Genomic DNA, 23,973 nt, shown 5'->3' with positions numbered 1-23,973 from the left:
CTGAGAGCTCCGTCCCTGAGGAAGACTCGTACCTGAATGAGCGTCTGCCTCTCTGCTTTGGGGAGGTTCTTGGCTTGAAGCTCTGCCTCTTCCCATTCCTTCTTTACCTGGAACAAGGTCACAAATCACTATCACCAGAGAGTAATCCCAAAATAACCCTCCATTCTCTAACAGTTCTGCCAGGCCCTGAACCTGATGTTAGAAACTGTGTAGAAGGCCGGCGCCGCGGCTCACTAGGCTAATCCTCCGCCTTGTGGCGCCGGCACACCGGGGTCTAGTCCCGGTTGCCCCTCTTCCAGGCCAGCTCTCTGCTGTGGCCAGGGAGTGCAGTGGAGGATGGCCCAAGTGCTTGGGCCCTGCACCCCATGGGAGACCAGAAGTACCTGGCTCCTGCCATCGGATCAGCGCCGTACGCCGGCTGCAGTGCGCCGGCCACAGCGGCCATTGGAGGGTGAACCAACGGCAAAAGACTTTCTTTCTGTCTGTCTCTCTCACTGTCCACTTTGCCTGTCCAAAAAAAAAAAAAAAAAACCTGTGTAGAAGAAAACCGTCCCAGCGTCTCTGGGAACTCAATGGTGTTACTGTCCCAGAAGGTTCTGGGCCTCAGCTGACCCCAAATGCAGCCTCAATTCCATGACCTCCTCCCTCTTTTTCTAAAGTCTCTGTGCCTCAGTCTCCTCACCAAAAAAAAAATGAGGTCAATGCCTAATTCTCAGAACCATGGGGTCAGCATTTTGGGTTGCAGGTAAAGCCACTGCCCAAGATTCTGGCTTCTCATCTGGGCACCAGTTCATGTCCTGGCTTCTCCACTTCCCATCCAGGCCCTGCTAATGGCCTGAGAAAAGCAGCAGAAGATGGCTCCAGTGTTGGGGCTCCTGCCGCCCACGTGGGGGACCCGGATGAAGCTCTTGGTTTTGGTCTGGCTCAGTGCTGGCCATTGCAGCCGGCTGGGGAGTGAACCTGCATATGAAGATGTCTCTCTCCCTTCTCTCTCTTGCAAAATTAGTAGATCTTGAAAAGAACGGATATGGATAAAATAATGAGCACTTCTCAAAGCATAAGCCCAGTGCTGGTGACATGTGGGACATCAGGCCTACAAGGCATTCCCTTTTCCATTTTCTTCCAAACCCTAAACTAGAAGAAAGCTGCACTTTGGTGCTCCTGCTGCTCAAACACTTAACACCCCTTTAAAAACGGAAAAGTAGCATTCCTCAGACAGACATTTCAAGTAGGCAATAGTATCTGGCCAGAATGGATTAATAGATGTTTCCTCTAACATATTTTTACAGCTGCCTTATTCTCATGGCAAATGATACTATTTATACTATTCTATCTATGACAGAATATCAAGTTTCCTTCTTTAAAGTTAGAAAAAAAAAAAACTTGAAAGCAAGATGATGGCAAAGGAAAGTAACCAGTGCATAACCAACTACTCCACAGCCTCTAAAGCGGGGTAAGCGCCCCAGGGCGACCCCATTACCGCGGAGTTAGGGGAGGGCACGGCGGCACCCCTGGCCTCACCCAGTGAGCAGGACCCTCCGGGGAGATGGTGTCACTTTCTCCAGCTGTGAGAGCCGAGCCGCCCAATGCCATACACCAAGAAGCCAAGGGAGGCGCCAAGGTTTACCCTGTCCATTCGATTGCGGTGCCGAACTTCCAGCTGCTCCTTAGCCTTCTGGAAGCGGGCATGTTCGTTATCGTCGGCAGAGGTCTCGAAGTACACGTCCACGTCATTGGTTGGCAGAGGAGTCGGGGGAACTGAAACAGAATGGCAGACAGGGCCCTCTTTGAGGGTCAGGCAGCTGCACTGTGCTCTGGGGAAGACCACGCTCAGGGCCTGCAAGACGGACTCAGTGTATCTCGTGGGGCCGTGGAAGTCTTCACGTGGTCATTACAGCGCCAATCTTCCTTACCTAGTATTCATTCATCAACCATGTCGGCACACTAACGTGGCACTCGCCTGACAGCTCACTGCCGCTATCATCAGCATCAGGAGGCAGAAAAGACCAGCCTTTTCTGTACCTTCCCTTCGGTGCTTAAAACCCAAAGAGGAGCTGGCTTACTGGTGCTCGCCGCCAGCACCCGGACAGACGTGGGGCTGCAGGCAGGCCTCGCAGAGGCAGCCCACGGCCACTGCAAAGGAACCGGCGGCCGCTCCCTTCCTCTCTCCTGCTCATCTTTAGAGCTAACTTATGCTGGGAAACAGGTTCAACTCAACGTCCTTTGCAGAGGGCCTGCGTGGAGAAAGTCAAAAATCCCTCTGGCTACGTTTCTGAGCACTCGTACCCAGTTCCGGCACAGAGGGCAGGCTAGCTAACCTCGGTGTCCGACCAAACACTGCCTGCTGCGGGGGCACATTCTGAGCTTCCTAACCCACGACACTGATCCACTGGCCTTCCCAGGTGTCTCCCAGAGCTCAAGGCCACCTCCCTGCGGGTCTGGGACATGTGGGACCTCAGGCCTACAAGGCACTCCCTTTCCACAGCACCCACGGAAGCACTTACTAGCCCATTTCACTGCGACCTGCCTACCTGAAGAGGAAGCATGTGTAACTGCTTAGTGTGTCATACATAATGTTGGAGTTAAGTGGCGTGCAAATCCCAGGATTCAACTAATTTTTACTTCAGAAACAAACTCAAGTCCAAACTGCATAATTTTAATACATTCAAAACAACTATACAACTTGTAACTAAAGCTACAAATTTCCCAATCACACCAAAAGTTTTCTGTCAAAAGCGTCTTTTCTTTGGCCCCTTTTATTTAATAAACCTAAAAGCTACAGCTAAAATCTTGTGAAGACTCCCTGAGTCCTACCTAAATTTAAAAAGGATCTCAATACCCAGCTTTCAGAAGGACTAAGCTGGGATACACAGCTTAGCAAACCGCCTTCCCCAAGACACTCGGAAGATGAGCCAAGGAGAATCCTCCAGGCCTGAAGTCTACTGTGCCACTGCACACGTCACCATCAGTGCCATAAACCTTGAGTGTAATGTAAACGCACACGTGCCACAGACGGCTGCTGCTCACCATCACTGGGCTAGACAAACAGTGCAGAACACACACTGGGAACAGAGTAGGCGAGAGCGGACACCTCCTGAGGTCTGGTCCTGAAGACACGAGGCCTCAGGCCAGACCACACGCTTCTGGCTGGCTCACAAGGCCAGTCCACCTGACCATCTCAGTGCCCCACAGAAACCCTGCTGCTTCTAGGAGTCCTCCATCCGGGGACCCCGACTGCTTCTCCCCGGCAGCAGCACGGACCTCCCCTCCCCCAGCACTCTCTGGCTGGTCTTTCGGGCAGAACCACCACCTCTGTGTTCAGTGAGATCTCTCAGCTCAAACTGGTGCTTGCTGGTGCTTACTTCGAGCAGTGTTACATAGTGATAAATATCACGGTAGCTTCTCTACCTTTCTGCAATGAATGGTCTATTCGCCTAAGTTCTCTAAGGACTCGTTTTCCCTTTCCAACTGTATTGAATAAAAACAGCCCTTCCTCTGCACAGCAGCTGGGGCAGATACCCTCACAGCTTGCTATGATTTAAAAAAATCTTCCGGCGGGCAGAAGAAAGGGAACGTGGCGGTATCTGAATGAACAATCGTCAACAGCTACAGCCAAAAACCTTCTGAGCATCCACAAGGAACAGGGAGAAATTCGCTATTCTGATGAAGCCCAGAGTGGATCCGAGGAAAACCATATGGCCTGGGAATTTTCCCAACACACGGGTGCGTAATGCAGGGTGGGGGATGGGGGTAGGGGCTTCAAAAGTAAGTGGAGAGTTCCTCTCCGACCTATGTCTACCATAAACCCGACTCAACTGAGCCACGGGCCTGCCAGTACCACACTTCCTGCAGGCCTGCATGAGCTGGTGCCTCCCAATTACTGGAGAAATGGAGTCGCTGCCCCCTTGGCTGCAGAGCTCTGTCCCTGGAGTGCCTAATGCAAAACATCTGCATTTTCTAGACTCTCCCTGTATCTCTACTGCCACTCCTTTTGAGGGCAGGCATCCCGTCGGGGGACATGCACCACAGGAGTCAACAACAAGACAGTTCAAAGACAAGAACAAGAGGCAGAGCCAGGACCTGAGCACACACAGGGAGCCTTTCAACCACAGGCAGCCGACAGCTGGCTGCCTCCCCGATGGACACCAACGCACCCTGGAAGCCTGCGGCCGCCACCAGCTGAGAAAGAACAAGCCCCCGGCCAGGCCGCACCTGCACCAGAAAGGGGGCACAGCACCACCACCAGACACACGGTGAGCATGAGACACAGAGAACTGAGCTTCCCACTGGCGACAGGCAAGCAAAGCCTAGATCTAGAAAGCACAAGGATGAAGGGAGAAACGACTGACAGCAAACACCTGAGTCGGCGGGCACACGACACAGATGTGGTCACGAGGACGGCCGGGGAGAACAGAAGGCTAGACAGGACAGCGCTGCTGCGCAGGGCCAGTGCAAGGCGGGACTTACTCATCGCTTTACACACAGCCATACAATAATCCTCAGACTCAAAATTGTTCCTGTTGCCGCCGCAGCCGCCATATATAAAGCGCATGCACTTTCCCTTGGAGACGTCGAAGTACCAACGAGGCATCACGGCCCGGCAGGGCCCCGTCATGGCCTCCTGGGAGCAGACAGCTGTGTGGAAATGGTCAGAGTGTCAGCAGGACAGAGGCAGTCGCTTCAAATGCTTTCTAGTGCTCTGGGCCAGCCACGGGCAGGACTGTTCCAGCCTGAACACCGTGGCCAACCTAACTCACCATACATCAGGCATTCTGGGCAGAGTCTACTCCCCAGGTAAGGCAGGCATTTTAGGGAGTGAAATCACTTTTTTTCCCCTCATGTCTGGAGTCTAGACTGATACACAGGTTGACACACAGGAATTCCCTGTCTCACAGCTCCGTAAGGCTCCTGTCTATGGTTCAGGGGAGGTATCGCCCTAATGTGTCCATTTTGGTGGTCTCAAGGAGCCAAGGAGACTATGCAGTTGGCAAGGCCACTGGAAGTGGCAACAATCACCACAGTAAATACTGAAGCACAAGCACAGGGCGGGTGCTTTCTGTTTTATTCTCCAAAAGTCAATCAGAAACTTCTACGTCGATTAAGCAATTTCCCCCTGAACAGGTCCTAAATGGCGTCTCGGCTCTCTAACTGGTTTGAAACACACACCAACAGGAGGCTGTGTGTGCACGGCTCTGGACTATCACAAGCTCTTCTTTTTTAAATTGGAAAGATGGGAAAGCGGGCCATCCCAGTACGATGCCAGCAGGTCAGCAGACTTCACCCCCTCGGCGACAAACATCTGGACAAACAGGGCAGCCTAGAGACTGGAGCACACACCAGGTGTGGCGGGAAGCCGGGACCTGAGCAGTACTGCAGAGGGGAGCTCCTCTCGGGGCGAGAAGAACTCTGCCCAGCGGTGGGCTGGGCTGTCCCTTCCCCCTGCTCCCTGTTCTGGACGTGCCTGGCCTGCAGGGAGCTGCCCTTCGGTGCTGAGACACCACCTTGCCCTCCAGGACTTACCTGCGGGGAACGCACTACAGACACCGAGGTGAGCAGAAACCACGTGGTTACCTTTAACATCGTGAGTGACCTCCTTGTCGGGGACGGTGCTTTCGCCACCCGGCTCGGTTGGGTTCTCCTCGTTGTAGTCCTCTCCTTTAAAGGTGTCGTAGTAGTAATCGCGGTCTTCCACCACTTCCTCCCCTTCCTCATCGTCTTCGTCCTCATCGTCGTCCTCCACAGCTGCTTCTGTGAAGTCTTCCAAATCCGCTTCAGTAGGAAATTCGCTGAAGGCCAGAGAGGAACAGGGAGGTTAGCACCAACTCCCACGCACAAAGCACAGCACACTTCCCTCCCTCTTCTGGCACACGGAGACAGGAAATAAGCTCAGCTCGCATTCAGCTGTGCACTCCAGCCCAGCCCAGCCCAGCCCAGCCTCATCAGCAAAAGGCGAGAGTTAACACACACAGACTGCATGATTCTGCAGAAAATAATGTGGCCCAGAATGACGGAAAGCCAAAGTCCCAGGGGCTCCTGGGATTCGCTAGGGCCGCAATGAACTGTCGGCTGAATGGATTCCAGCCTAGCGAGGGAATGCCCGCTGGATCTACTTTTACGAAAGGGCTAAGCCAGACAAAACAGTTTCACAGCTCAGGACAAGAGTTCACCTTTTATAAATATCATAGTCTTCCTCTTCCTCTTCCTCTTCCTCCTCCTCCTCTTCTTTTGTTTGAGGGCAGCACACGTATTCAGTGCCGTGGAACTGGTCTACCCCACAGGGCAGCAGCATGCCATAGCTATATAAGGTCATTCCCTGAGTCAGACATGCCTGCAAGAGAGCCACACACCACCTCAGGACACGCTCCGCAGTAAATCTGTCCAATACGCCCAGACCCCTGGCTTCGCCCCCAAGAAACCCTCATCAAGTCACCAGGGAATACTGCCTCGTATGGACAAGCTTTCTGTGAGGCTATTTTAAGATTTATAAATTGGACTTAACTTACAATGGGGAAATACCATCTGAGCCAGAAACACTGAAAGCCAAAACTGGAAAAAAATGAAGGAAAAGGGAGCTTCTGGGGATCATCAGCCCCAGGTGAAGGTGGTCAGCACTAGTTACCTGCATCACTGGTGCAAGTACTAATTCAGAATTTGACCTGCTGCCCAGAAACCAACCCAACCTCAGAAGGCAACAAAACAAAGGGTGTTTTTCTCCACCAGAAGAACAAAATGCCGTGCCATCCTTCTCTGTGTGAGTCCAGAACCGGATTTTCTGTAGCCAGCTACTTCTCTCTTTTTTCTCGTACACGACTCACTGGTTTACATGGAAGGTAGAGTGACACAGAGAATCTGCTGGACCACTTCCCGAATGGCCAAAACCACTGGGGCTGGGCCAGGCCCACGTCAGGCGCCACAGACTCCATCTGCTCTCCAATGCGAGCGGCAGGACCAGGTGGTCCAGCCATCAGCTGCTGCTTTCCCAGGGAGCTGGTCTGCAAGTGGAGCAGCCGGGATCAACTGGCACTTTGATGCGGGATGCACAAGTCACACTCAGCGGCCTAACTGGCTGTGCCACGAGGCTGGTTCTGCACAGTCCTTGCCTGCCTCCAGCACGCAGTGTCCTTGTTCAACATCCTTAACTTCAGGTGCTGGCTGAACACTCAGTGTCCCTACAGAAACCTCTCCCAAGTGCGTCTAGGATAGGAGAGCGAAGGAACTGCAAACTTTAAGGAGACAGACAGGAAATACAAACGCTATACGCATGCGCACCGAGATCTGGAGCCGCATGCTCCCTTCTCACCTCACCGGAAACAACATTCGACTTCTCCCCGGCATTCCCTTACCTCCTTGACTACAGTGTGCCAGTGCTGGTGGTTCTCGCACACCTCCACTCGTTCTTTGTGGAAAAACTGGCACTTTTCCGGAACTAGCAGAACATCACTGACAAATTCACCCACTGGAAAAGAGAATTTCTGTCAGAAGCAAATCTGATCATGATTCAAGGTGACAATGACCCTCATTGCAGGCTGCAGTGTCGGTCATCCAGTTGTAACAACGCACCATTCCTTCAGAGCCAGGATGCCAGGAACTGTCCTAAGGCTTCCCTGCCCACAATCCTTTACATTCTCATTCCAGGGCAACAGCATCACATGATGGGAATAGGACTAGGCCCCCCCTCCCCCCACGACCACCTCCAACACACAGAGCTACTCCCCACGATCTCCGCACTCTTGTAAATATCACTGCTTGCACCTATTGTTCCTTTTTTATTTGACAGGTAGAGTTATAGACAGTGCGAGAGAGAGACAGAGAGAAAGGTCGCACCTATTGTTTTAATAACAAAATACCCAGGAAACTCTACAGTACTCACAAATCTTTCTTCAGGTAAGCCACCATTACAAAGGAGCACACTGTCCTTATATGGGAAACCCTGGCAGGAACTACCTTCACCAAGCGATCAACTTAACATCATCTATAATGGACAAAACTAACACATGTGATGTCTTCTTTTAATTATCCTTTTATTTATTTAAAAGCTGGAGTTACAGAGAGAAGTAGAGGCAAAGAAAAATAGGTCTTCCCATCGCTGTTTTTATTTTTTATTTATTTATTTATTTTTGACAGGCAGAGTGGACAGTGAGAGAGAGAGACAGAGAGAAAGGTCTTCCTTTACCATTGGTTCACCCTCCAATGGCCGCTGCAGCCGGTGCATCACGCTGATCCGAAGGCAGGAGCCAGGTGCTTCTCCTGGTCTCCCATGGGGTGCAGGGCACAAGTACTTGGGCCATCCTCCACTGCACTCCCAGGCCACAGCAGAGAGCTGGACTGGAAGAGGGGCAACCGGGACAAAATCCGGTGCCCCGACCGGGACTAGAACCCAGTGTGCCGGCACCGCAGGTGAGCTAGTGAGCTGTGGCGCCAGCCGGTCTTCCCATCGCTGTTACACTCTCCAAATGGCCACAAAGACTCAGGCTGGGCCAGGCTGAAGCCAGGAGCCAGGAACTTCCTCCAGGCCTCCCACATGAGTGCAGGGGCCCAAGGACTTGGGCCATCTTCTGATGCTTTCCCAGGCGCAGTAGCAGGGTGCTGGATCAGAGCAACCAGGACTCGAACCAGCGCCCATATGGAATGCAGGCACTGCAGGCCAGGGCTTTAACCCGCTTCGCTACAGCACTGGACCCTACATGAACATATCGCCTACATGGTATTTCTGCCCAAATCCAAATTTACACATTCTCTGTTGAAAACAGTATGGCAAGGACTCTTAAAAAAATCAGTCTTCAGGCCAGCACCGCAGCTCACTAGGCTAATCCTCCGCCTGTGGCGCCAGCACCCCAAGTTCTAGTCCCGGTTGGGGCACCGGATTCTGTCCTTGTTGCTCCTCTTCCAGTCCAGCTCTCTGCTGTGGCCCGGGAGTGCAGTGGAGGATGGCCCAGGTGCTTGGGCCCTGCACCCCATGGGAGACCAGGAGGAAGCACCTGGCTCCTGGCTTCGGATCAGCGCGGTGCGCCAGCCATAGCGCGCCGGCCGCAGCAGCCACTGGAGGGTGAACCAACAGTAAAGGAAAACCTTTCTCTCTCTCTCACTGTCCACTCTGTCAAAAAAAAAAAAAAAAATCAGTCTTCAAAGATTTCTTTAAAGAGATTCAGAAAGCGTTCTAGATCAAATATAATGTGTGAGGTGCTGGTGCTGTGGTGTAGCAGGTAGAGCTGCCACCTGCAGTGCCGACATCCCATATGGGCACTGGTTCAAGTCCTGGCTGCTCCACTTTCGATCCAGCTCTCTACTATGTCCTGGGAAAGCAGTAGAAGATGGCCCAAGTCCTTGGGCCCCTGCACTCATGTGGGTGACCTGGAGGAAGCTCCAGGCTCCTGGCTTCAGATCAAACCAGCTCCAGCCATTGTGGCCATTTGGGGAGTGAACCAGCAGACAGAAGACATACCTCTCTCTCTGTCTTTCAAATAAATAAATCTTTAAAAAAATAAAAAACAAATATAATGTGTGAACCTTTACAAGGGAGTCTAAAGAGAACGTTATTTGGACATTCCAAAGTGTGGAATTTTCAGGGAAATTCCCAAAGTGTGACAACTGTATTGTTATTTCCCAGGGGAACGTCCTACTCTGAGGAGAAACAAGGGAGGCATTTAGAACTGAGCTGTTATGATGCCCCAACTGACTTTCCAATGGTTCAGAAACCAAAAAAGGTATCTCCCCATCCTTCCATCCTCCCTGAGGTAAATCAGACAAGACTGGAGAATCTAAGGAAACACTCTTTTTTTCCTTTGGGTCCAACTTTTTCAAAAATAAAAAAAGTGGGAGAAAAACACACATGGCTATTATTCGTGAGAAAAAAAATGGTACCTCACCTGTTTCCAAATAATCAGGGGTTGTAGTGGATAGGAGTAGAGCCAGAGATGAAGTAAGTCAGGCTTTCAAGTTGATGACCATTAAACACCCAGGCAACGGGTACACAGGGGCTTAATCATACAACTGTCACTATGTTTGGATATGCTTGTAACTTTCCACAATAAAAAGTTAAAAATATGTGTCTATCACTGGACTCTCACCCTGATTCTGACTCAGCAGCATCCAGTGAGACTCGGCAGTTTGCACTGAACAAGCACCCCAAGTGATTTTTTAATGCACAGCCCAGTGCTCCACACAGAGTCTCAGGAGTGAGAGAACACAGGGAGCACCCAGCTCCGAGACGCACACTGAGCAGGGACAAGGGAAGAAGACGCAGGCAGCAGAACCGCTGAGGCTTTTTTTTTTCTTTCTTTCAAGATTTGTTTACTTGAAAGGCAGAGTGACACGGAGAGAGGGAGAGATAAAGATAGACAGATCTGCCTACAGCCATACCACCCTAAATGTGCCAGATCTCGTCTGATCTCGATAGAGCGAAGGACTGATCAATCTTCAGGCCACTGGTTCACTCTCCAAATGGTCACAAGGTCAGAGGTGGGCCAGGCAAAGTCAGGAGGCAGGGGCCAGGGTCCCAGAACTCCACCCAGGCCTCCAACGTGAATGACAAGGGACCAAGTACATGGGCCACCTTCTGCTGCTTTCCCAGGCGCATCTAGGGAGCTGGCTAGGAAGTGGAGCGGCTACGACTCCCAACTGGCACCAACACCCACTGCACTGCGCTATGCCACAAAGCCAGCTTGTTTACAAGGAAGGTGTTAAAACAGTGATGTGGTCTGCAAAAGGTCTCGGGGCTCGGCTAGTTCAAGGTCTCTGCAGAACTGCACTGTCATGGCTGTATCCTTGGCTGTGGCAGAGGTCAGTCCTTCCACTAAGCAAGGGGTAGGAGAGAGGGAGCTGCTCAGCCGGGAGACGAGCTCCTGGTGTTACAAGCCACATAGTCTCCCCACATGCAAATACACAGCGCTACACAGGGCACTCGGGTGTCACAGCACCGACTGACCCAGCTCCACCTAAGATTAACACAGGAAGGCAGAGGTCAGTTAGACACAGCACTGCCCCCGAGGAGCCTAAAGGCTCCACCCACAAGCTTCCCAGTCAGCTGGACTTACAATCAGTGCGTAACAGTACCAAAGACCGCCCTGGTTAACTAGGATCCGCCTCTCCTGGTGAACCTAACCCTGATAAGTAGAAACTAGTCCGATTCTGAATCCAGCCACCAACTTACATGGCTTAATGTGACTATTCTGTACGAAGTGGGCAATCTTTACACTTGTTAATTTACGACAAAAAGCATCACAAGTGTATATACGATGACAATACCAGGGTTTAGCCTCGGCACTGTCGTCTACTAGCAAGGAGATCTCAGGCAAGTTCCCCGACATTCTGTGCCTAAGTTTCCTTATCTTGCTGTTGTAAGGACTTAATGATCTACTGCACACAACACATGAGAAGCTCGGAACAGAAACTGGTCAACGGTGGGCACTACTCAGGTGTTGGCTCTGAACGGTGGACATTAATACTTTATTATAAAGTCTAGTGTAACCAGCTTTGTAGAAACCATATAACCATAGTTACAAAGCAATCTATAATGAAAAAGCAGTTAATGCACTTTAATTTGTTAAATCTCATTTTTTTGTACAATTCTAACAAGGAAAGAATTTAAATAGGAGTTTCACTATTGAGTATGTGTTCTACAGAAATGTTAAAACTTCTTTTTGATAATGGAATACTACAGAGCAGCTTAAAATGAATTATATATATGTGTATGTATGTATGTATATATAAAACCTCGAAAAACTCCAAAATCATGTAAAGTGCAACCGAGTCGTAAAGAGTCAAGTACAGAACCCCACTCGTGGTCTTAGGACAGCTGCAAGCGACTCCCAGACAACATCCACAAGTGGCAAAAACTCAGAAATACACCTGGGAAGACACAGGCGTGCCGGGAGGCGGGCGCCTCCAGAGCGCACACTTCTCCCTTCCCTGCACAGGAGACAGGGCAGTGAGGAACTGAAATCCACATGGGGAGGCCACGGGGGCCCATCACCTTATGTCTCAATTTTCCAAGAGGCTTGAAATATTTCATGGTTAAAATGGAACTTAGGATCAAAGCACCTTTTATAAATGCCAGAAATTAAATAATTAACTCCATGTTGAACTAAAATTAAATGCCACCAACTTATTCCATGATTGGATCAATCTGACTTCCACAAAACCAGAAAAGGATTGACAACATTAAATATGAACATAAAATCTTCAAAAACAAAGAGAAAACCTCTTTGATTCCAGCAAATCCAATTCTAAAAATATACCCTAAGGAAATAACAAAGCAAGTGAACAAAGATATTTGTTAACAGTGTTATTATTAACATCAAAAAACAGGACCAACCTAAATAGCCACCAAAAGAAAATTAGCTAAATGAGGGTATCTGCATTCAATAGACTACCACAGGGTCATAAGAAATATGGCTTATGTTTATGCCTGACATGGAAAATTTTCCATCATGGTCTGATAATTTTAAAAAATCCATGAAGCAAACAAACAAAAGCAATAAGTACCCCCCAATACTCCTAACCCCTCTTCCTTAAGGCTAGTTAAGGCAAAATTTATCTTTTATTCAAAGATGTATGAACCCCTAAGAGTAGCACATAGCAAGTGCTCAATAAATGTCAACTTAAAAAGTTTATATAGCATTGGGGCCAGCACTGTGGCATAGCAGGTAAAGCCACCACCTGCAGAGCCGCATCCCATATGGGCGCTGGTTCAAGTCCCAGCTGCTCTACTCCCAATCCAGCTCTCTGCTATGGCCTGGAAAGCAGTGGAAGATGGTCCATGTGCTTGGGCCCTGGCATCCACGTGGACGACCTGGAAGAAGCTCCAGGCTCCTGGTTTCGGATAGGCTCAGCTCTAGCCATTGCAGCCATTTGAGGAGTGAACCAGTGGATGGAAGATTCTCTCTCTCTCTCTCTCTGCAACTGCCTTTCAAATAAATAAATAAATATTTTTTTTTAAAAAAAGGTATATTTAGTATGATCCCATTTAGAAAAAGAAATTTTAGGGAGCCAGCACTGTGGTACAGTGGGTTAAAGCCCTGGCCTGAAGCACTGGCATCCCATATGGGCGCCGGTTCTGGTCCCAGCTGCTCCTCTTCCGATCCAGTTGCCCACTATGGCCTGGAAAAGCAGTACAAGATGGCCCAAGTCCTTGGGCCCCTGCACCCACATAGGAGACCCGGAAGAAGCTCTTGGCTCCTGGCTTTGGATCGGCGCAGCTCTGGCCGTTGCGGCCATCTGGGGAGTGAACCAGCGGATGGAAGACCTCTCTCTCTGTCTCTACCTTTCTCTCTGTACTCTGTCTTTCAAATAAATAAAATAAATCTTAAAAAAAATGAAAAAGAAATTTTAAAGCATCATGAATACCCAAAGATAAAATCTATTTCTCTATACACCAAATTGCTAAAACATGGTTAACTGAGTGCAAAAACTAGAAATGACTGTTTTTACTCCCTGATCCCACTGCAAAGTTGGTTCACGGGAAAATAAACTTTTAAAAAAGTAAACTGAAAGAGGAAACACATTTCATCCCCGCGTCCGTTCTATCATTTCATTACTACCTTTTGCCCTTGTTGCCATTGTTTATCAGAAGTTTTCTCATAAGAGAGAAAAAAAAAACTTATCTTGGCAGACCAGTGTCACTCTTTTATACAACAACAAAATGGTCTGGTCTCACTTTAAACATTTACATCAAACTTGCAACAATCATCAATAGAATCAATTGGAGTACAACATAGTGAGCATGATTTCCAAGTCACTGAATGAACTAATCAAGGATTAGGGCAAGAGAGCAAACCCTAACCCACAAGATTTCACTGGGGCTGGCAGTTACCATCTCCAGCCTCTGTTCACTCCCTGTGTGCTTAAAGAGTTGGGTATGGCTGCATAACTGACTGCGTGTAAAACATTAAACTGTAGAGTTTACTCTCAGATCTCCTCCCTCCAGCAGGGCCACAGCAGCCTTCCAGGTTTACAGTTGCTGGAATTCCTTTCAGAGTAACAAAGTCTGTTTACCCATTTGGGGAAGCGCCGTCACCAATACTCATGTGTATAAATAAACCTACCACCAAAGCACTCGCAGCTGCATCAGTCAGGGAGTCCTGGGTGCTGGACTCAGGTGGGAGGAAACAGCCGTATGTAATGGGAACTGGAAGCTAGCTGCCCCTGGTAGATACGTCTGTGAGGTTAAGAAGGTTCTGGAAGGATCTAAAACAAGCATTCTCCTGCAAGGGTCCACACTAGAAACCACGGTGAACTGGGGCTGAGCTATCAAGAATTCTGAGGCTAGACAATCCGCAGAGGGGCACCTGACGTGGCCAAATGAGCTGCTCTGGCATACTGAGATACAACTGCTGGAGGTGCTTCCACAGCTGCTGAGATTAGCCTCCACTTTAAAACAGATATTAACTGAGAATTTCCTAGTTTTCACATCACAGTAATGCTCTCGGTCCAACTCTCCATCCAAAATGATCAAAACAAAAACAGTCATGGGTTCACCAAGTTATTTTAGCACTAGAGCCAGTCTATATATATAAACCTCAGAGATGACTAAAATCGCCCCATTCCCCCCAAAACAGCTGTAGTTTTGCTCCTTATTACCAACTCTGTCCTAGAGTCACCCTACTTATTATATAAAATTCTTATGGATAATCAGGATACAATTAGTATTTAAGATAAAAGGGTTCATCTTAAGGAGCGGATTAAACTATAACTTCTCACTAAATATACCAAACACTAGTTTAAAAGAGAGTCAAAATTTTGAAAATTAAAAATAAGTGTGTCAGACCGATGGGCAATGAAGCACACTCTCAGAACAGGCCAGAGCTGAGTGGAGTGAGGACCACGGCCACCTGCAGGCTGTGCGGCCCCTGAGCTGACGCAAACACTGCCAGCGGCCACTGCGTGCTCTCTACTTGCTTGCAAGCGTGGGGAGCGAGACTTTACTCTTGCCCTCCACCTTACAGAAACAACAAGAAACAAACAAAACCTGGGGACAGAGGTAAGCACCTGGGAGAAGCAAACCCATCCACATGACAGACACCCGCTCAACACCACGCGGGCTGTTTTCTCCTTTCCCCCTCCTCCTCGCCCTTCATCTGGCCTTGTCTAGGCTCTGGGTTGGCTGAGCAGCAAGCTCTTAGAGTTTCAGGGCTGAAGCCAAACATACTACATCTCTCCAACATGTGGTATGCACCCCAGGACAGACGAAAGGACAAACCATGGTTACTTCTGGTGCATCAAGTGCTCAGGCTCTCAGTTTTTACCTTCAATTTTAGTACAGTCTGCAGGTTTAAAGAGTTGTGTATGATTGCACAACTAAGCGAACACCACCATAAAACATTAAACTGTATACTTTTAAATGGGCAAGCTGCACAGTACATAAGTTGTATCCCAGCAACTTGTTTTTAAAAAGTAGAGACTGGTTATTTACAACGGATACTGAGCAAATAAGTAAATATACCGAGGAGAGCAGAGCCGGAGATACCGCCACAGCTCACTATTTTTAATATGCACACGAGATTGACATAGTAATATAGATTTATATATTTGTGTGTGTAAGGAGAGGATTTTTAAACTCCGTTCGCTCAGTGGGTCTAAAGAAAGTAACATCCTCACAGCAGTCAGCACACCTAATGCCAGATCCTGGGCTCTGCAGACCACTCACCACTAAGAAAAATCACAGCTTCTTAAGAGAAACGCCGACACTAAGAGTCGTGTAAGACAATACCAGATGGACAGGGAGCACCTTCTGCGCTGGGAAGTGTGGAATTCCTCAGAGAATGATAGGAACACGTTTCTTGGTTTTCCTTGCTTTTTGGGGTGTGCGTGTGTGAGGGAGATAAGAACATGTTAAAAGGACACCAGAGCCAGATAAAGGGGCTCCCACTGGCCAAGTCTGGACAATGAGCACCTAATGAATGAATGATGCTGACGTCATCTAGTCACTTGATCAAAGTTGTCACCACTAATGAAACTGACATGACACAACTCCCAGTTAGGATGCAATGAGAGCATTTCTGTGACAGTTCCCTCAAAACTGTGCAAACCAAAGGGCCACTGACGAACTCAAATTATAAGGCATACTACAAAGTAACTGGCTTGTCGTTTTTTAAAACCATCATGGTCATAAAGACAAAGAAATATTAAACACAACATGTGATCCTGGATGTTATTGAAACAACAAGCAATACTTGAACAAGGTCTGTAAATTAGATATTAGATCACTGATAAGTTCTTGAGTTTGATGGTTGTGCTGTGGTTATACTGGAGAATGTCCTTATTTGTCTTAAAAACACTGAAATAGGGGCTGGTATTGTGGCGCAGCAGGTAAAGCCACTGCCTGCAATGCCTATGGGCACAGGTTTGTGTCCCAGCTACTCTACTTCCAATCTAGCCCCTTGCTAATGTGCCTGGGAAAGACAGCGGAAGATGGCCTAAGGGTTTGGGCCCGGCTACTCAGGTGGGAGACCCGGATGAAGCTCCTGGCTTCAGCCTGGCCCAGCCCTGGCTGTTGAGGCCACCTGGGGAGTGAACCAGATTGCTTGCTCTGTCTCCCTCCCTCCAACTCTGCATTTCAAATAAATAAATAAATCTTTAATAAAAAACACTAATAGTAAGGTGTTACTAATGTTAACTAATAGTAGCAACTTATCAAGTGAGTCAGAAAATAATCGAGCATCCAGCAGGGACAGTTAGGGCTGAGAAATAAGGTTAATTTTACCACATCAACCAAATGTTAACAGCTGGAAAATCTGAATTCTGGGTGAAGGGTATATATTCTCTATTTGTACCATTTTTGTAAATTGTACCATTTTGTAAATTTGAAGTTATTTTTCATAAAACAGTAATAGCTACTTTAAAATACTATCACTGAAGAATTTCTAGGAGTCTATGGAAAAAATAAAGTGGTGCTGTTTATTAACCAATGCCAGTGCTACCTGAAGGAATGCCGACAACAGAGGGAGCAGGTATGCTAAAATCTTCTTAAATGATAAAGGAGAATTGGCAATGTGTCTACTTCCTCTCTGAAACTCCAGTCACCTAGTACCCTACTACCCTAGGTTCAGGCAACTGTACTCATTTAAAAATACTGCTGCATAGCTCTACTACAGTTAAGAAATTGTCCAAATGGATGATGAGGCAGACATGGTTACCTGTCTGAATTAAGGACCACCAAAGACTGTACAATGTTTCATCTAGGTTCCACAGACCAAAGCAGGTCCTGAATGGTTTATGGCCAGACTGCCTTTTATGTACATTGTTAATGACAATTACCATTCTACCACTTGATCCCGTAACATATTAAACACTTGAAACTACAGCATTTGAAACAATAAAGCAATAAAAATAAACGGTCTGTTGAAGGTCGACTATAAATAGTATATTCTATGTTCTAGGCACTGTCAGGTGCTGAGGGGACATATAAACTAAAACAGCGCCCCTGATTACAGAGTAGCTGGAGAGAGAGCTATAAATGGACATTCTTGGTACAGGATGACCACTGCAATGACACTAACGAGGACTATTACAGAGATCTGACTATCTGGGTAGAAAATCAGACCAGAGAAAAGGCTGCCTTTAAAGGAAGCATCTGTGATGTAAGTGCTGTGAAAAAGTTCCCAAGAGAAATAAATAGCTGGAGGAAAGTCGCTCCAAACGCTGCGAGGCAGAAGGTTTACAAGCACAGCCAGGAGCCAAGGATTCTGACGCGGATGGAGCGTGAAGCCGAAGCAGGGGGTCCAGAAGACACAGCAAGGTCTGCGTGGTGGGGTTTTAAAGCCGCACTAAGGAGCTTCAACACCACTTTGTTTAGGTAAAGGGTTTTACGCATGGAAGAGAACAGTTCAATCCTCACCTTAGGTCATCAAGGGCAGGAGACAGTAACAGATCTAGAAATGCACAGGCAACCATCACAGTCCACACATCAAATGAAGGAAGAGGAACCACAGTCTGGGAACTGTGGATATAAGCCGCATTTAAGAGGTACAATATCAGAACGGCCTGGTATCAGGCTGGGAGAGGTGAGGGGTAACAGAGCAGGTCTCAGGTCTCACTCACATCTGGGTGGGGAGTGGGGCTAACAAGTGACGAGACCAAACAAGAGGTGAGGGAAGATCAGATTGCAAAGCCTTTAAGAAAAGGAAGAAAAATTCAAGTACTTTCTATCTGTTGTGTCACTCAGAGTTTGAGTTCTATTTTGGAGCATGAATGGAACCTCAGAGCCAGGGGTTTCTAATGCTCACAAGGGACACCAGAACATCGGTGAGCCACATCACACAACATTTTCAAGTTTCACAGTCCTGGGAGATGCTGTTTTCACACACAATGTCCCTCTTTCTTGCTACAGAACACAGAATTACAGCGCAGCTAACTGCCACATGGTTCAGATGATGATTCTTCCTATTATTCGGCCACGGTTCCCTCGCCATGCATTCCACTTTGCCACTGTCCACAATTTAAGGAAGAGTTTTAATGAGGGCAGGGAGGGGAGTGAGTTAAACACCTCACATCAGATATACCTACAGAACTGAAGATACCTATGTTCATCCTATCATAGGTAATCTAACATCAGTTATTTTGCCCTTTTCTGTGTCTATCACCAAATCTGTTCCCAATTCACAGATCTGTGAGTAGACCCCAGACGCGTGTGCTGATGAATGGTTAGGATCAAACATTCACTGAGCATCTGAAGCAACAACTGGCATCTGGGTAATCAACAGGTCTACTCAGGTTGCTCCAAATGCTGACCCCAGCAACAGTCGCCAATCCTCCTGGATGAAAGTCCCACCATGGTGGCCCCGGCACCCTGACTGTGGACAGGCTGCTGAAAGTCACGTTTCTCTCGCCAACGGTGCACATGCATATAGGATGAATTGAGGGGGCCGGAAGACTCTTCTTTTTCATATCACTTCACTGCTATCAATGTAAAACTCTCATTTCAAACGGTGGCCAGGAGGGTGGTGCTGGAGTGCTCTCTGAGGACCAGGCTACGTGGTGCCTCGGGAAACGTTCTTCTTCAATAGACAGAAGGGCATCCACAACGGAAGAGGCAAAGACAATAACCACCAAAAGGAAGCTGGCCAGGAAATACCCAAAAGACACATTTCCCCCAATAAATTCCTGCAGCACTTGGATGAAGATGTCTCACTAGGAGCCAAGAGAAAATTTAATTTAAAAATGGGGGTGGGGTGGGAAGGTGCACTTCATGAAAAGTAACCAAGAGCTCTCACCAAGACACTTGAAAGGGATAACGATGTGACTCTTGCATGGTTTCTTGTCCTTTCGGCACCAGTTGTCAATGCTGACTGGCTGGTTTGCTTCCATCACGTTTGTGATCTGCAGCTCTGGATACATCTGTTAAGGAACAGAACACACGCATACGCACACAGTAAACCACCTTGCAAACAGACATTCACTTGCAAGTAAAGGTAAGTATTCAAGTTTACTCAGTCTCCACCTTCTCCTACACAAATCTCAATTTTCTACCCCACTCTGGTTGCAACTGAAGTCATCCAGCACAAAGACAATGGAACTACCACGGTTTTGCTTTTTTTTTTTTATGGGGGGAGGGGGAGGGGGGAGGGTGGGGGGAGGTAGGGAGGCAGGTTAGATTTCTGACACTTGCAAGCATTCTCTGTCTAAATAAATAAATAGAAATTTTAATTTAAGGACAAACAAAACCAGTAAGTTTTCAGGCCCAAACAAATCCATTAGGTATCAAGCTCATTTGTAGGTACGTATTAGCTGTCAATTTCATGAAGTAAAACATTTAAGAGGCCAGTCTATGGGAATGTCAATGAAATCACAGAACAATACCTCACCTCTGGCCCTACATGCTAGTCTTAGTAAGCATTAAGACATCTTATATCCTCTTGTATTTGATCCAAAAGGTAAACTGAATCAGACCTGAGATGAGCATTTACAATATTGATAGCTTTGTACCACAAAGTCGAAAAGGCACTCATACACATAACATGTTAAGTGGGAAGCCGAGAACCAGGCTGTGACCCCGTGGCACTCGCCAAGCTTCTGAATCACCCCCGTAACTGCAGCTTCTGCATCCGTGGATTCAACCAGCCAAAGGCTGATCATCTCTGGGTGGGGAAAAAAATGCACCTGTGCTGCACATACACAGATTTTTCTCTGGCCTTATTCCTAATAGCTAACCATTATTCCTGTGTTAACTATTTACATAGCGTTTACATTGTATTAGGTATTATACGCAAACCAGGACGATTTAAAGTATACGGGAGGATGTGGCAGTGTTATATGTAAATTCTACACCACTTTACATAAAGGACTTGAACATATAGAGTCCTGGAACCAATCCCACACGGATACTGAGAGACAACTGTATCCCTTACTAAAAGAAGTGAGAGCTCACAAGACACACAAGCCAAGCCTTGGAGAAGTCTGTGTCACCACAGATCTAGAAACAAAGGCATGAGCTCCAGCCACCAGCATCTTGGTCTCAGGTCAAGAGAGAAGAATGACAGGTAAACGGACAGAGAAAAGGGTCTGAACTTTCCGGCCACCTGCTTACCTCCTGACAGTACTGAAGAACTTCTTCTTTTCTTCCTAAGCAGCTCTTGGTGCCCGTCGGGTCAGGTTCCCACTTCCCAGTCTGAATGTTCACGTGCATGTTTAACTTCCCACAAAACATTGCAATTTGAGGCTCGGCAACAGCAAATCCAGTTCCGGCATTGGCTGCAAGAGCCTAGAGAGAAAAAAAATCCAAGTTTACTCCAAACAGGCTGGCAGAAAGGCAGTCATGCAGTGGCTTGTGACAAGACTGATCTAAAAACCTTCATTAGTCACTGTTTGTATCTTCATAAACCAATCCTTTTCCCAGGAGCCAGGTCAGAATAAAAAATAATCTAAGGATATACATGTTCAAAGTGAAAGGTTACTGGAAACCCCAGCTTCCCAGGCGGGATACTTCTGCAACCTGCTCTTCAAGCAAATCTACCTTCCATCCTTCCAAACCACGTCTTGGAAGAACGGCTGAAGTTACAATGATCTTACTTAATTCACGTGCACAACGAAAGCTTACTGAGCAACTACTTTGGCAAAGCAAAAGGTGCTAAATGCTTAGACTGCAAGGATGAGCAAAAAGCCCTGGCCCCGCCCTCTCTGGAATCCAGACTAAGGGAGGAGTCAACAGAGACAAAAAAGCGGGATTACATTCCTGACGCTGTAAAAAGGAAAAGATCACAGCACAGAGACAGCATATTAGAAAGGAGTCCGACGAGGATTCGGCAAGGAGGCCACCAGAAAGCTTCCTGGCCAGTGACATTGGGGTAGGACTTTGTCAGGGAGGCATGCAGTCACGCCACTGGGTAGTCTTCAGGAGAGAGGGTGTGTCTTCATTACTGGAAGTGCGGAGAAATTTTAAGTACAAAGTTACTATTTCCTAAATGCAGCTCTGATGCGTTTTCTGGTTGTAGGGAGAAGGCTTGAGGAGGCCGGTGTTGTGGCGCCACAGGCTGAGCCACCACCTGCCATGCCAGCCTCCCATATGAGCATTGTTCAAGTCCTGGCTGCTCTACCTCTGATCCAAAAGCAGCGCAGTCCTCGGGCCCCTGCACCCGCATGGGAATCCTGGATGAAGCTCCTGGCTCAGCACTGGCTACTGTGGCCATTTGGGGAATGAATCAGCAGATGGAAGAGCTCTCTCTCTGTAACTCTGCCTTTCAAGTAAATAAAATAAAACCAGGATTGAAAGGAAGCAACTGTATATGCAAGGAGATAGCTCCGGGATCTGCAGTTGCACAGTCCAGAGAGGCAGTGGTAGCTTGGGCTACCCTGGTGTTGTGAAGAGATTGAAGAGACCATAAAGAGTCAAACACACAAGGCTTGGAGGCACGCTCACCATGGAGCATGGGGAAGACATCAAGCGCAGTATCATTCATGGACACAGAACACTACAAGGATTTCATGAACAAGTTCACCCATGCCATGAAAAAATAATCAACTATACCATAACGTCTTTTGATGATCAGCATGCCCCCTCCCCAACCTCTTTTCTTCTGTTGGCAAACACACGTTAACCATGCACAGCTCAGAAATGTCTGGTGAGAAACGGCGTTTAGGCATCACAGTAAGGTTACCACAAAGTCCAGCACACTTGAAGGCACCAGCTCCTATGCACCTATTAATATGCCACTGCCATGGTTACATCCATATCCAATTTCCCTGTTCTTCCTTAACGGGAAAGTTCTTCCACAAGTTTTTTGTTTTTTGGTTTTTGGTTTTTTTTTTAGGATTTATTTATTTGAAAGAGTTACAGAGATGGGGAGATCTTCCAGCCACTGGTTCATTCCCTAAAAAGGGCTGGGACAGGCCAAAGCCAGGAGCTTTGCCCGGGTCTCCCACCTCAGGGCAGGGGCCCAAACACCTGGGCCGTGTTCCGCTGCTTTCCCCAGGCCATTAGTAGGGAGCTGGATCGGAAGTAGAGCAGCTGGGACACGAACCGGCATCCATATGGGAAGCCGGCGTCACAGGCAGCAGCTTTACCCGTTATACCACAACAGTGGCTCCCATGATAAAAATTTAAAACAGCTTTTTAAAATGTGTGGGAGATGGTTAGATTATATGGTCTATTACATCTTTTTAAGAGCATAAACATAAAATGATTTTCCTAACAAGGAAAGATAGCTTTGACTTTTACAATATATGAAAAATGCACGCTATTCCATGCATCTTTCACTTATTTGTTCTGATGAGCTACACAAACCTGAGTACTGCTTCCCACCAGAAACTTAAATTTGATTTTGAAATACATTATGATCTTTTTCCATGACAAGCTTAAACCATTATACAGGCGTTTTGCTTAGGAGTTTACTAAAATCAGCCTGTTTTCTACTAGCACAAGAGCAGGAAGCACAAATGCTTCTTGCTTAGCTATGAGGAACTTAATTTGGAATTAAATAAGATATTGGCAGTTGGCGCCTTGGCTCACTTGGCTAATTCTCCGCCTGTGGCGCCGGTGCTCCGGGTTCTAGTCCTGGTTGGGGCGCCGGATTCTGTCCCGGTTGCTCCTCTTCCAGGCCAGCTCTCTGCTGTGGCCTGGGAGTGTAGTGCAGGATGGCCCAAGTGCTTGGGCCCTGCACCTGCATGGGAGACCAGGAGGAAGCACCTGGCTCCTGGCTTCGATTTGGTGCAGCGCGCCAGCCACAGCACACCGGCCATAGCGGCCATTTGGGGGGTGAACCAACGGAGGGAAGACCTTTCGCTCTGTCTCTCTCACTGTCTAACTCTGTCAAAAAAAAAAAAAAAAAAAAAAAGATATTGCCAAGATCTATCAAGGTTGGGGCCAGTGCTGTGGCGTAGCAGGTAAAGCTGCAGTGCCCGCATCTCATATGGACGCTGGTTCGAGTCCCAGCTGCTCCACTTCCGATCCAGCTCTCTGCTATGGCCTGGGAAAGTAGCAGAAGATGGCCAAGTCCTCAGGCCCCTGAACCCACATGAGAAAACCCGGAGGAAGTTCCTCGCTCCTGGCTTCAGATCGGCGCAGCTCTGGCTGTTGCGGCCAACTGGGGAGTGAACCAGCAGATGGAAGGCCTCTCTCTCTCTCTCTCTCTGCCTCTCTTTGTGTAGCTGACTTTCAAATAAATAAATCTTTAAAAAACAAAAAATAAAATAAAATAAAAATTAGGTCTATCGGGTTGAAAAAACACCTTAATTAAATCCAAGGAACAATTAGTACCTTTATCAACTGAAACTGATTGTAGCCCTGCTATGACAAATAATCACTGATTAGAGTAAAAGGCCTATGCCTTAAGAGTTGCAGATGAAGCTGCAGACAAATGTTAATTTCTGACTCTTCCAAAGAAGCATTTATAGGTATCTGCAGAAAGGAACACATATTCGTAGTTAGTACTTTAAAAGTTTAATTCAAACAAATCATTAAAAAGTACACAGGACGCACAGATAAATGTGCTTAGCTTTCACACTAAGTTCAAGATGTAAACCCAAAAGCCCCTCCTTTTGGCC

At 47.7% G+C, this 23,973-nt stretch overlaps 1 protein-coding gene across 4 annotated transcripts in view; it reads right to left on the bottom strand.

The window, feature by feature from the left end:
• The window catches only part of APLP2 (amyloid beta precursor like protein 2), a 75,705-nt gene that overhangs the window by 15,399 nt on the left and 36,333 nt on the right, over positions 1 to 23,973 (bottom strand). For 2 of the 4 annotated variants that reach the window (XM_070065594.1, XM_070065596.1), the window contains exons 2-9: positions 20,522 to 20,695; positions 19,209 to 19,332; positions 7,344 to 7,456; positions 6,168 to 6,328; positions 5,572 to 5,786; positions 4,468 to 4,635; positions 1,628 to 1,758; positions 33 to 107 (exon numbers count right to left, since the gene is read on the bottom strand). In XM_070065594.1, the coding sequence (XP_069921695.1) occupies positions 33 to 107; positions 1,628 to 1,758; positions 4,468 to 4,635; positions 5,572 to 5,786; positions 6,168 to 6,328; positions 7,344 to 7,456; positions 19,209 to 19,332; positions 20,522 to 20,695 (1,161 nt within the window). The remainder of the gene's footprint in view (positions 1 to 32; positions 108 to 1,627; positions 1,759 to 4,467; positions 4,636 to 5,571; positions 5,787 to 6,167; positions 6,329 to 7,343; positions 7,457 to 19,208; positions 19,333 to 20,521; positions 20,696 to 23,973) is intronic. The other 2 variants (XM_070065607.1, XM_070065617.1) reach the window with 1 other exon arrangement.

Source organism: Oryctolagus cuniculus, chromosome 1 (genome assembly GCF_964237555.1).
Source record: "Oryctolagus cuniculus chromosome 1, mOryCun1.1, whole genome shotgun sequence".
Classification (NCBI taxonomy): Eukaryota; Metazoa; Chordata; class Mammalia; order Lagomorpha; family Leporidae; genus Oryctolagus; species Oryctolagus cuniculus.
This window is presented reverse-complemented; position numbering and strand designations above follow the sequence as displayed.